The sequence below is a fragment of the Zosterops lateralis genome (genome assembly GCF_965231275.1).
Source record: "Zosterops lateralis genome assembly, chromosome: Z".
NCBI lineage: Eukaryota > Metazoa > Chordata > Aves > Passeriformes > Zosteropidae > Zosterops > Zosterops lateralis.
Genome location: NC_139800.1, coordinates 594,719 through 608,480, shown reverse-complemented (window position 1 = coordinate 608,480; position 13,762 = coordinate 594,719). Strand labels below are relative to the sequence as shown.

At 42.2% G+C, this 13,762-nt stretch overlaps 1 protein-coding gene across 10 annotated transcripts in view; it reads right to left on the bottom strand.

The window, feature by feature from the left end:
• LOC310922836 (transcription factor 4-like) overlaps positions 1 to 13,762 on the bottom strand; it is a 71,703-nt gene that overhangs the window by 45,686 nt on the left and 12,255 nt on the right. For all 10 annotated transcript variants that reach the window (XM_083883711.1, XM_083883709.1, XM_083883715.1 and 7 more), the window contains 2 exons: positions 7,197 to 7,258; positions 5,793 to 5,889 (listed from right to left, as the gene is read on the bottom strand). In XM_083883711.1, the coding sequence (XP_083739837.1) occupies positions 5,793 to 5,889; positions 7,197 to 7,258 (159 nt within the window). The remainder of the gene's footprint in view (positions 1 to 5,792; positions 5,890 to 7,196; positions 7,259 to 13,762) is intronic.

The window sequence follows — 13,762 nt, the reverse complement described above, 5'->3', positions numbered from 1 at the left end:
GAGGGGAGGGAGAAGAGAACAGAGAGAAGGGGAGGGAGAGGGAGCAGGGGAGGGAGCCCAGAGCAGGGAAATGAGCAGGAACAGCAGTGGCAGCACCAGATGGGCCCATTCCACACGAGCAGCTCCATCAATCACAGCTGAAGGGCCCAGGTGCGGCGCAGCCGCGCGGCAACGCCCGGATCTCTGCTGGCACACACGGCACGGCTCGGCACGGGAATCCAGGGGTGGACACGGGGAATGGGCACTCAGGGGTGGACACGGGAATTGGTCTGACATGGGTTGGTCAGTCAGTGGTGACCCCATGGCTGTTGACAAGGATTGGTCTGGATTGGCTTGGCATGGTCAGTCAGTGTTGACCCCATTGGTCTGGCATGGCATGGACAGCCAGGAGTGGCCACAGGGATTGGGCTGGCAGGGAATGGTCAGTCAGGGATGACCCCATGGCTGTTGGAATGGATTGGTCAGGCATGGATTGGTCTGGCCTGGCTTGGCCTGGATTGGTCAGTGGTGACGCCATCACTGCTGGCCTGGATTGGTCAGGCATGGATTGGCCTGGATTGGTCAGTGGTGACGCCATCACTGCTGGCCTGGATTGGTCAGGCATGGATTGGTCTGGCATGGATTGGTCTGGCATGGATTGGTCAGGCATGGATTGGTCAGTCAGAGATGACCCATCACTGTTGGCAAGGATTGGTCAGTCAGTGGTGACCCCATGGATTGGTCTGGCCTGGATTGGTCAGTCAGTGGTGACCCCATGGACTGGTCTGGCCTGGATTGGTCAGTCAGTGTTGACCCCATGGCTGTTGGAATGGATTGGTCTGGCCTGGATTGGTCTGGCCTGGCTTGGCCTCGATTGGTCAGGCATGGATTGGTCAGGCATGGATTGGTCTGGCCTGGATTGGCCTGGATTGGTCAGTGGTGACCCCCATCACTGCTGGCATGGATTGGTCTGGCCTGGATTGGTCTGGCATGGATTGGTCTGGCCTGGATTGGCCTGGCCTGGCTTGGCCTGAATTGGTCAGTGGTGACCCCATGGATTGGTCAGGCCTGGATTGGTCAGGCCTGGATTGGTCAGGCCTGGATTGGTCAGGCATGGATTGGTCTGGCATGGATTGGTCAGTCAGGGATGACCCCATGGCTGTTGGAATGGATTGGTCTGGCCTGGATTGGTCTGGATTGGTCAGTGGTGACCCCATGGATTGGTCTGGCCTGGATTGGTCTGGCATGGATTGGTCTGGCCTGGCTTGGCCTGGATTGGTCAGTGGTGACCCCATGGATTGGTCAGGCCTGGATTGGTCAGGCCTGGCTTGGCCTGGATTGGTCAGTGGTGACCCCATGGATTGGTCAGGCCTGGATTGGTCAGTGGTGACCCCATGGATTGGTCAGGCCTGGATTGGTCAGGCCTGGCTTGGCCTGGATTGGTCAGTGGTGACCCCATGGATTGGTCAGGCCTGGATTGGTCAGGCCTGGATTGGTCAGTGGTGACCCCATGGATTGGTCTGGCATGGATTGGTCGGTCAGTGTTGACCCCATGGCTGTTGGAATGGATTGGTCTGGCCTGGATTGGTCAGTGGTGACCCCATGGATTGGTCAGGCCTGGATTGGTCAGTGTTGACCCCATGGCTGCTAGCCTGGATTGGTCAGGCCTGGATTGGCCTGGATTGGTCAGTGGTGACCCCATGGATTGGTCTGGCATGGATTGGTCTGGCCTGGCTTGGTCAGTGGTGACCCCATGGCTGCTGGCCTGGATTGGTCAGGCCTGGATTGGCCTGGATTGGTCAGTGGTGACCCCATGGATTGGTCAGTCATGGATTGGTCTGGCCTGGATTGATCAGTGGTGACCCCATGGATTGGTCTGGCCTGGATTGGTCAGTGTTGACCCCATCACTGCTGGCCTGGATTGGTCAGGCCTGGATTGGCCTGGATTGGTTAGTGGTGACCCCATGGATTGGTCTGGCATGGATTGGTCTGGCCTGGATTGGTCAGTGGTGACCCCATGGATTGGTCAGTCATGGATTGGTCAGGCCTGGATTGGTCAGTGGTGACCCCATCACTTCACTTCTCCTTAAAGGAGTTTTTGCTTTTTTCCTAAAGGATTTTTTGCTTCTTTCCTTAAAAATTTTCTTCTTTTCCCTAAAAAAAAAATCTGATCTTTCCTAAAAGATTTTCTGCTTTTTCCTAAAAAATTTTCTCTCATTTCCTAAAAGATTTTTTGCTTCTTTCTAAAAGATTTTTTGCTTTTTCCTAAAAGATTTTTCCCTAAAAAAAAAATCAAAACCTCCCTTTTCTCCTGCCTTTTGCACAGAGAAAAAAAACCTGCAAAAAATCCACTTTCTCCACCCCAAACTCTTTTTCTTTCTATTTCCCCCATTGAATTGATAAAAAATTGGGATTTTTAAGGGGCATTTTCCCCCATTGAATTGATAAAAAATTGGGATTTTTAAGGGGGATTTCATCCCAATTTTTTTTTTTTAAACTTCACTAATTTGTTAAAAAATCCTGGTTTTTCTCTGAAGGAAAATTTCATTAAAAATCTTATTAATGATGGGCACAAGTGAAAATCACTGGAAATAAAAATTGAAATATTCCTGCTGGATAAAGTCAAGGAGGGATGGGAAGAATTTGGGAAAACAATTTGTTGTTCCGATGTTCCTGGAGGTTTTTTCTGGCAGGAAAATGTTTTACAGAAAAAATTCTACAAGGGTTTTAAAGGAGTTTTTTCTCCTCGATGAGAGGTGGTTTAAATAGGGGAAAGTGGTTCACAGAGGGGAGATCTGGGAATGGGAGTGGGGGTGACAATGAGGGGACACAGTGGGGTTGGTGGTGGTGTCATTGTCATTGTCATTGTCACTGTCATTCCCATTGTCATTGTCATGGCCACTGTCATTGTCACTGCCATCATCATTTTCCTTTCCCACTGCCATTGCCACTGCCATTCCCGTTGCCGTTGCCATTGTCATTGCCATTGTCATGGCTATTGTCACTGTCATGGCCGTTGTCATTGCCACTGCCTCTGAAACTGTCATTGTCACTGCCACTGCCATTCCCACTGTCACTGCCATTGCCACTGTCATGGCCATTTCCATTGTTAATCCCGCTGCCATTGCTATTTCCATTGCCATTCCCTTTACCATTGCCACATCCAATCCCATTGCCATTGTCACTGCCACTGTCACTGTCACTGCCACTGTCACTGCCATTGTCATTGCCACTGCCACTGTCATTGCTATTCCCACTGCCATTCCCTTTACCATTGCCACATCCAATCCCATTGCCATTGTCACTGCCACTGTCACTGCCACTGTCACTGTCACTGCCACTGTCACTGTCACTGTCATGGCCATTGTCATTGCCACTGTCATTCCTATTCCTATTGCCACTGCCATGGTCACAGCCACTGTCATTCTCATTGCCATTGTCACTGCCATTGTCATTCTCATTGCCATCCCCATTGCCACTGCCATTGTCACTGCCATTCCCATTGTCCTTGCTATTCCCACTGCCATTGCCACTGCAATTCCCACTGCATTCTCATTGTCATGGCCATTGTCACTGCCATTCTCATTGCCACTGTCACTGCCGCTGCCATGGTCATTGCCATTGCCATTGCCATTTCCATTGCCATGGTCACAGCCACTGCCATTCTCATTGCTATTCCCATTGCCATTCTCATTGTCAATGCCATTGTCACTGCCACTGTCATTGCCATTGTCATTGCCACTGCCACTGTCAGTGTCATAGCCATTGCCATTGCCATATCTATTCCCATTGCCACTGCCATTCTCACGGTCATTGCCATTGCCACTGTCATGGCCATTGCCACTGTCACTGCCACTGTCATTCTCATTGCTATTCCCATTGCCACTGCCATTGTCATGGCCATTGTCATTGCCACTGCCACTGCCACAGCCACTGCCACTGTCATGGCCATTGCCATTATCATTCCCATTGCCATTGTCATTGCTATTCCCATTGCCACTGTCATTCCAATTGCCATTGCCTCTGCCATTGTCATGGCCATTGTCACTGCCACTGCCACTGTCATGGCCATTGTCATTGCCATGGCCATTCCCATTGCCACTGCCATTCCCATTGTCATCGCCACTGCCATGTCATTCCCTTTGCCATTGCCATTGCCATTGCCATTGTCATTGCTACTGTCATGGCCATTGTCATTGCCATTGTCACTGCCATTCCCACTTCCATTCTCATTGCCATTGCCATGGTCATTGCCATAGCCACTGCCACTGTCATTCCCATTGCAACTGTCATGGCCATTGTCATTGTCAATGCCATTGCCATCTCCATTGTCATTGTCACTGCTACTGCCACTGTCATTCCCATTGCCACTGTCACTGTCACTGTCACAGCCATTGCCACATCTATCCCCATTGCCACTGCCATTGCCATTGTAACTGCCACTGCCACTGTCACAGCCACTGCCATTCCCATTGTTGTTGCCATTGTCACTGCCTTTGTCATGGCCATTCCCATTATCATTGCCACTGTCATTCTCATTGCTATTCCCATTCCCATTGTCACTGCCATTGCCATTGTCATTCCCATTGCCTCTGGAACTGTCATCGTCACTGCGACCGCCACTGCCATGGCCATTGCCACTGTCATTCCCACTGCTATTCTCATTGCTATTCCCATTGCCATTCTCATTCCCATTGCCACTGTCATGGCCACTGTCATTGCCATCTCCATTGTCATTGGCACTGCCATTGCCACTGTCATTCCCACTGCTATTCTCATTGCTATTCCCATTGCCATTCTCATTGCCATTGCCATTGTCATTCCCATTGCCACTGTCATGGCCACTGTCATTGCCATCTCCATTGTCATTGGCACTGCCATTGCCACTGTCATTCCCACTGCTATTCTCATTGCTATTCCCATTGCCATTCTCATTGCCATTGCCATTGTCATTCCCATTGCCACTGTCATGGCCACTGTCATTGCCATCTCCATTGTCATTGGCACTGCCATTGCCACTGTCATGGTCATTGCTGTTGTCACAGCCACTGCCATTCTCATTGCTATTACCACTGCCATTGCCATCGTCACTGCCATTGTCACTGCCACTGCCATTCTCATCGTCATTGCCACAGCCACTGCCATTGTCATTGTCATTGTCATTGCCATTCTCATTCCCATTGTCATTGCCATTGTCACTGTCACTGCCATTCTCATCGTCATTGCCACAGCCACTGCCATCGTCATTCTCACTGTCATTGCCACTGCCATTGTCACTGCCACTGCCATTGCCACACCCATTCCCATTGTCACTGCCATTGCCATTCTCATTGCTATTCCCATTGCCATTCCCATTGCCACTGCCATTGTCTTTGCCATTGTCATTGTCATTGTCATTGCTATTCCCATTGCCATTGCCATTGTCACATCCAATCCCATTGTCATTCCCATTGCAATTCCCATTGCCACCGCCATTGCCACTGTCACTGTCACTGTCATTGCCATTCCTACTGCCACTGCCATCATCATTTCCATTCCCATTGCTATTTCCATTCCTGACCATTGTCACACTCCCAGATATAAAATATGGAATAAAAATAAATATAAAATCCTCACCGTTGTCACACTCACAGACATCAAATACGAGAAAAAATATTTGCTATTTTACCAAATTAATTTGATAAAAAATCCCGACCATTGAAGAAATAAAAGATGGAAAACAAATCCCACAAAAAAAAAAAAAAAAAAAAAGAAATTTTATTTCCTGCCCATTTTTTCTCCCCAACCCCAAATAAAAAAAGAAATTTTCTTACTTTGTATTCTGGAATTGACAAAAGGAGGAGAAAGATTGTCGTGAGAGCTGAGCTCTCGGCCGGCCACGTGCTCGTAGTGAGGCCCATCTCCGAAATTCTGCCAAAAAACGGGAGAAAAAGGGAAAAAAATTACATTTTACACTTTGGGGACGACACAGAAAAATCCAGCTTGAAGGGAAAATAATTGGGTTGGAATGAGAAATTACAGAGAAATTTTTTTTTTGATATTTGGGGGATGAGAAAGGGAATTTTTGTTGGGATGATGTTCCTCAAAAATTGCCAAAAAAATTCCAAAAATATCCTCAAAAAAATCCCCCTAAAAATCCCCAAAAATCCCCCAAAAAATCCCAAAAAATCCAAAAAAAATCCCCAAAAAAATCCCCAAAAAAATCCCCCCAAAAAATCCTCCCAAAAAATCCCCCAAAAATCCCCAAAAAAACCTTTAAAAATCCCCCAAAAATCACCAAAAAATCCTCCAAAAAATCCTCAAAACATCCCCAAAAAATTCTCAAAAAAATCCGAAAAAAATCCCCAAAAATCCCCCAAAAATCCCCCAAAAAGCCCAAAAAACTCTTTAAAAATCCCAAAAAAATCCCAAAAAAATCCTCCAAAAATCTCTAAAAAATTCCCAAAAAATCCTCCAAAAATCCCCAAAAAATTCCCAAAAAATTCCTCAAAAAATCCCCAAAAAATCCCCCCAAAAATCCCGAAAAATCCCCCAAAAAATTCCCCAAAAAATCCCAAAAATCCCGAAAATTCCCCCCAAAAAAACCCCACATTTTTTTTGGATTTTTTAGGGATTTTTTTTTTTTTTTTTGGGAATTTTTGGGGATTTTTTGGGGATTTTTGGAGATTTTTTAGGGATTTTTTGAGGATTTTTTCGGGATTTTTTTGGTGATTTTTTGAGGATTTTCGGGGGGATTTTGGGGATTTTTAGGAGGATTTTTTGAAGGATTTTTTGGGAATTTTTTAGAGATTTTTTGGGGTTTTTTGGAGGATTTTTTGGGGGATTTTTGGGGATTTTTTTGGGATTTTTTGGGGGATTTTTTTGGGATTTTGGGGGGATTTTTTGAGTATTTTTGGGGGGATTTTTGGGGGATTTTTTGGGGATTTTTGGGGGGATTTTTTAGGGATTTTTGGGGGGATTTTTTAAGGATTTTTTTGAGGGGTTTTTTTAGGTTTTTTTGAGGATTTTTTGGGGATTTTTTGGGGATATTTTGAGGATTTTTTTGGGGATTTTTAAAGGATTTTTTAGGGATTTTTTGGGGATTTTTTTTGAATTTTTGGGGGATTCTTTTGAGGATTTTTTGGGGGATTTTTTTGGGCTCTTTTAGGGATTTTTTTGAACTATAAAAATGTGATTTTTAATGAGAAAAAGAGGCAAATAAACAGATTTTTACTCACCCGGGATGGGCTGGGATGTCCCGCGCTCCCCCAGGACCCTGAGCTGCTTCTTTCTTCTACAGCTGAACAAAAAAAATGAATATTTTCTTTAGGATTTTGAGGTGGAAATTAAAATTATTTCATTTCTTTTTTATTTTTATTTTTGTCAGGGAATAAATTAATTTATTTTCCTGGTGGGGATTCCCAAAATCAAACTGGGGATCCCAAAGTCCCAAATGAAATTTGGGATCTCACAGACCCAAAGCCTCCCCAGCCTCTCCCAGCTCCAAATAAAATTTGGGATCTCACAGTTCCCAAATCAAACTGGGATCTCACAGACCCAAAGCCCCAAATCAAATTTGGGATCCCACAGACCCAAAACCCCAAATGGAATTGGGGATCTCACACTCCCAAAACCCCAAATCAAACTGGGGATCTCACAGTGTCCAAAGCCCCAAATCCAATTGGGGATCTCACAGTGCCCAAAGCTCTGCAGCCTCTTCAACATCTTCCAGCCCAAAATCAAATCTGGGATCTCACAGTGCCCAAACCCCAAATGCATTTGAGATCTCACAGTGCCCAAAGCCAAAATGCATTTGGGATCTCACAGCCCCCAAATCCCCAAATCCAGCCTGGATCTCACAGTGCCCAAAACTCCAAATCAAATTTGGGATCTCACAGTCCCAAAGTCCTCAAAGCTCAGCAGGTTCTCCCAACTCCAAATCAAATTTGGGATCTCATGGTGCTCAAATCCCCAAATCAAATTTGGGGATCTCACAGTGCCCAAAGCCCCAAATCAAATTGGGGATCCCAAACCCCAAATCAAATTGGGATCTCACAGTGCCCAAAGCCCCAAATCAAATCGGGGATCTCACACTCCCCGAACTCAGTAACCTCTCCCAGCCCCAAATCCAGCCAGGATTTCACAGTGTCCAAATCCCCAAATGCATTTGGGATCTCACAGTGCCCAGAGGCCCAAATCAAATCTGGGATCTCACAGTCCCAAAGTCCCCAAAGCTCAGCAGGTTCCCCCAACTTCAAATCAAATTTGGGTTCTCATGGTGCTCAAATCCCCAAATCAAATTGGGGATCTCACAGTCCCAAAGCCCCAAATCAAATTGGGGATCCCAAACCCCACATCAAACTGGGGATCCCAAACCCCAAATCCAACTGGGGATCCCAAACCCCAAATCCAATTGGGGATCCCAAACCCCAAATCCAGTTGGGGATCCCAAACCCCAAATCCAACTGGGGATCCCAAACCCCAAATCCAACTGGGGATCCCAAACCCCAAATCCAATTGGGGATCCCAAACCCCAAATCAAATTCCCAAACCCCAAATCAAATTGGGGATCCCAAACCCCAAATCCAATTCCCAAACCCCAAATCCAATTCCCAAACCCCAAATCCAATTGGGATCCCAAACCCCAAATCCAATTGGGGATCCCAAACCCCAAATCAAATTGGGGATCCCAAACCCCAAATCCAATTCCCAAACCCCAAATCCAATTGGGGATCCCAAACCCCAAATCAAATTCCCAAACCCCAAATCAAATTCCCAAACCCCAAATCCAATTGGGGATCCCAAACCCCAAATCAAATTGGGGATCCCAAACCCCAAATCCAATTGGGGATCCCAAACCCCAAATCCAATTCCCAAACCCCAAATCCAACTGGGGATCCCAAACCCCAAATCCAATTGGGGATCCCAAACCCCAAATCCAACTGGGGATCCCAAACCCCAAATCCAATTCCCAAACCCCAAATCCAACTGGGGATCCCAAACCCCAAATCCAATTGGGGATCCCAAACCCCAAATCCAATTCCCAAACCCCAAATCCAATTGGGGATCCCAAACCCCAAATCCAATTCCCAAACCCCAAATCCAATTGGGGATCCCAAACCCCAAATCCAATTCCCAAACCCCAAATCCAATTGGGGATCCCAAACCCCAAATCCAATTGGGGATCCCAAAGCCCAAATCCAATTCCCAAACCCCAAATCCAATTGGGATCTCACAGAGCCCAAAGCCCCAAATCATTTTTAACCCGTTTTTTGCCATGGAAAATTCATTTTTCGCCCGTTTTTGCCAACAACGTTCTCCAGGGCGGTGGAACCTCATTCGACAAAGACAACAACGACAATTTCTCACAATTCCAAACCAAAAAATTCCCAAATCCGAGATCGAGCCACGAATTTTTTTTTTTTTGACAATTTCCAAGAAATTTTTCCTTCAGGAAAACTATAAATGGTAAAAAAATGGGATAAAGCCAGAAATAAAAAGGGAAAATGGTTCAAGTGGGTTCCTAAAACGGTTTGGGGTGTAAAAACAGAATTAAATTTGCCCAAAAATGAGGATTTTTTAGTTGTTATTTGGGTTTTTTGAGCCTTTTTTCCGATCGAATTCGGGTTATTTATTTGGTTTAAAGCAGCGAAATGTTATTAATAATATTAATATTAAATTAATAATATTAATATATTTCTGATCTCTTATAATTCCCCCATCCTGAGCTTGAAATGTTATTAATAATATTAATATTAAATTAATAATATTAATCCACTACTCCACAAGTTGATTTTTTTAGATAAATAAGAGCAAACAACTTTTTCTTTTAAATAATAATAATAATAAATAATAGAAAAGAACAATAATAACAATAAAAAAATAAAAATAATAATAAATAATAATAATAAATTAAAAATAAATAATAATAATAAATAATATTACATAATAAATAACAATAAAATAAATAATAATAAATCGTAACAAATAATAATGAATAATAATAAATAAAAATAAAAGTAAAAATAAAAATTTCCTTCCTTTCACTTCCTTCCTTTTTTCATCTTTTAAATAGTAAAAAAAAAAAATCACTTTTTTTGCACTTTAAATAAGAGAAGAGAAAGTTGAGGAATTAAAAAAAAATAAACTCAATTTTGTCCCCAAAATCTTTAATTTTGTCCCCAAAATCCTCAATTTTGTCCCCAAAATCCTCAATTTTGCCCAATCTAGAATAGAAATAAAATTTTAAAAAAATGAATTTATGGGGTGTCAGTGAGGGCATTAATTTGGTTTGTGAATTAAATTTTAAATCTAAAAAATTAATTTTTTTTTAATTGAAATTTTTAATTTTTTTTAAATTAGATTAAATTTTAAATCTAAAAAAATTAAAAGGGTTAATTTTAAGACAGGAGAATTTTCCTCTGTTTATTCAAGATTTCCGAATTAAATTTAATTTTCAAAAAAAATATAAAATCAACAAAGGGATTTAAAGGGGCAGAAAAAAAAAATCCCCCCAAAAAATCCCCCCAAAAAATCCCCCCAAAAAATCCCTAAAAAATCCCAAAAAAATTCTCAAAAAATCCCAAAAAATCCCCCAAAAAATCCCAAAAAAATCTCCAGAAAAATCCCCAAAATCCCGAAAATTCCCCCCAAAAAATCTCATGTTTTTTGGTGATTTTTTGGGGATTTTATTTTTATTTTTGTGGATTTTTTAGGGAATTTTTAGGGATTTTTGGGGGGATTTTTTAGGGATTTTTGGGGGATTTTTAAAGGATTTTTTAGGGATTTTTTGGGGGATTTTTTAGGGAATTTTTAAGGGATTTTGGGGGATTTTTTTAGGGATTTTTTGGGGGAATTTTTTGGGATTTTTGGGGGATTTTTAAAGGATTTTTTAGGGATTTTTTGGGGGATTTTTTTTGGGAATTTTTAGGGAATTTTTGGGGGGATTTTTTAAGGATTTTTTAGGGATTTTTTTGGAATTTTTGGAGGATTTTTAGGGATTTTTTGGGGGATTTTTGGGGGGATTTTTTTTGGAATTTTTAGGGATTTTTTGGGGATTTTTTAGGGATTTTTTAGGGATTTTTTTGGAATTTTTGGAGGATTTTTAGGGATTTTTTTGGGGGATTTTTGGGGGGATTTTTTTGGGAATTTTTAGGGATTTTTTGGGGATTTTTAAAGGATTTTTTTGGAATTTTTTGGGGGAATTTTTTGGGATTTTTGGGGGATTTTTAAAGGATTTTTTTGGAATTTTTGGGGGGCTTTTTGGGGAATTTTTTTTTATTTTTGTGGATTTTTGTTTTAATTAAAAAAACTAAAAATAAACATGGCAAAAAATAAATAAATATGGCAAAAAATAAATAGGGCAAAAAAATAAATATTGTAAAAAAATAAATAAATATCACAAAAAAATAAATAAATATGGCAAAATTAAATAAATATGGCGAAAATAAATATGGCAATAAATAAATAAATATGGCAAAAATAAATATCCCAAAAATATCATTTATCTCTCAAATAAAAATTTATAATAAATCTATAATAAATTTATATAAAATTTCAATAAATAAATATGGCAAATAAATAAATAAATATGGCAATAAATAAATATGGCAATAAATAAATAAATATGGCAAAAAATTAAATAAATATGGCAAAAAATAAATAAATATGGCAATAAATAAATAAATATCGCAATAAATAAATATCACAATAAATAAATATCACAATAAATAAATAAAAATAACAAAAATAAATATGGCAATAAATAAATAAATATCACAAAAAAATAAATATCTCAAAAATATCATTTATCCTTTAAATAAAAATGAGGAAAATGAAGATTATTGAAGTTTTCCAAAAGGGTTTTTTCCTGTTTTTTGTCGCCGAAATCGCGATTTTTATTTCAATCTCAAAAAGAAACACCTTGAGGAGGTAAAAAAGGGAGAAATTAAAGGATTTCTTTGAATTTATGAGGTTTAAAATTTGTATTTTCAGCCCTGGAAACGCTGCCACCGTTCAAACCCCGTAATTCAATCAAAGCTTTTCAGAGTTGACGTCAAGAAGGAAAATAAAAAAACATCCCGACGGGTCCAGAAAGGGCCAAAATTGAATTAAAGGCTGGATATTCCACAGGGAATCTTGTTTAGTGGGAATTTAGGATTTAATGGGGGGAAAGATGGGCAGAGGTGATTTAGCAAATGGAGGGAGATGGAAAAAGAGACGGGAGAAGACCAAAAAATCCGGATTTTTTACGGTGGGGGAAATGGTGGGGTTGGTTTTGAGATGATGCAGCATAAAAAAAAAATCCCTATTTTTTTTTAATTATATTTGAACCTATAAAATGAACCCAATTCCTGTTTTATTTGGGATTTTAGATCCGAAGCTACAAGAGGAACCCAATGATTTGTGTGTTTTGCCCTAAAGTTGCCCCATTTCACAGACGGGTTGGGGTTGGGGTTTGATGTGCATTTGGGTGGGGCCGTGGGGTGACACATGAACATCTGTAGGGTGGGGATACACACACGTGTGACACAGCAGTGCCATGTATGACCAAGCTGAGCGTGTCACACACACACATGACACAGCAGTGCCATGTGCACACATATGACCAAGCTGAGCGTGTCACACACACACATGACACAGCAGTGCCATGTACACACATATGACCAAGCTGAGCGTGTCACACACACACATGACACAGCAGTGCCATGTACACACATATGACCAAGCTGAGCGTGTCACACACACACATGACACAGCAGTGCCATGTACACACATATGACCAAGCTGAGCGTGTCACACACACACATGACACAGCAGTGCCATGTACACACATATGACCAAGCTGAGCGTGTCACACACACACATGACACAGCAGTGCCATGTGCACACATATGACCAAGCTGAGCGTGTCACACACACACATGACACAGCAGTGCCATGTGCACACATATGACCAAGCTGAGCGTGTCACACACACACATGACACAGCAGTGCCATGTACACACATATGACCAAGCTGAGCGTGTCACACACACACATGACACAGCAGTGCCATGTGCACACATATGACCAAGCTGAGCGTGTCACACACACATATGACACAGCAGTGCCACATAAATACCCGACAAAGCCGAGCATCACACATATATACACAGTGTGCCCCATACACATATATGACCAAGCTGAGTGTGTCACACACACATATATGCAAAGCAATGCCCTATAAATACCCAACCAAGCTGAGCGTCACACACACGAGTGTGCCCTATACACATCTATATGACCAAGCTGAGCGTGTCACACACACACACGACAAAGCAGTGCCATATAAACACCCGACAAACCCGAGTATCACACACATATACACAGTGTGCCCTATAAACACATATATGACCAAGCTGAGTGTGTCACACACACCCATCTGACACAGCAGTGCCGTATAAACACCCGACAAAGCCGCGTATCAAACCCATATACACAGTGTGCCCTATACATCTATATGACCATGCTGAGTGTGTCACACACACATATGACAAAGCAGTGCCATATACAGATATATGACCAAGCCAGTGTCATATGCACATATGTCCAAGCTGAGTGTCACACACATATGACATTGCGCCCCATACACATATATGACCAATCTGTGAGTGTCATATGCACATATATGACAATGTGCCCTATACATATATATGACCAAACTGAGTGTCACACACACACACATATGACAAAGCAGTGCCGTATAAATACCCGACCAAGCCGCGTATCAAACCCATATACACAGTGTGCCCTATACAGATCT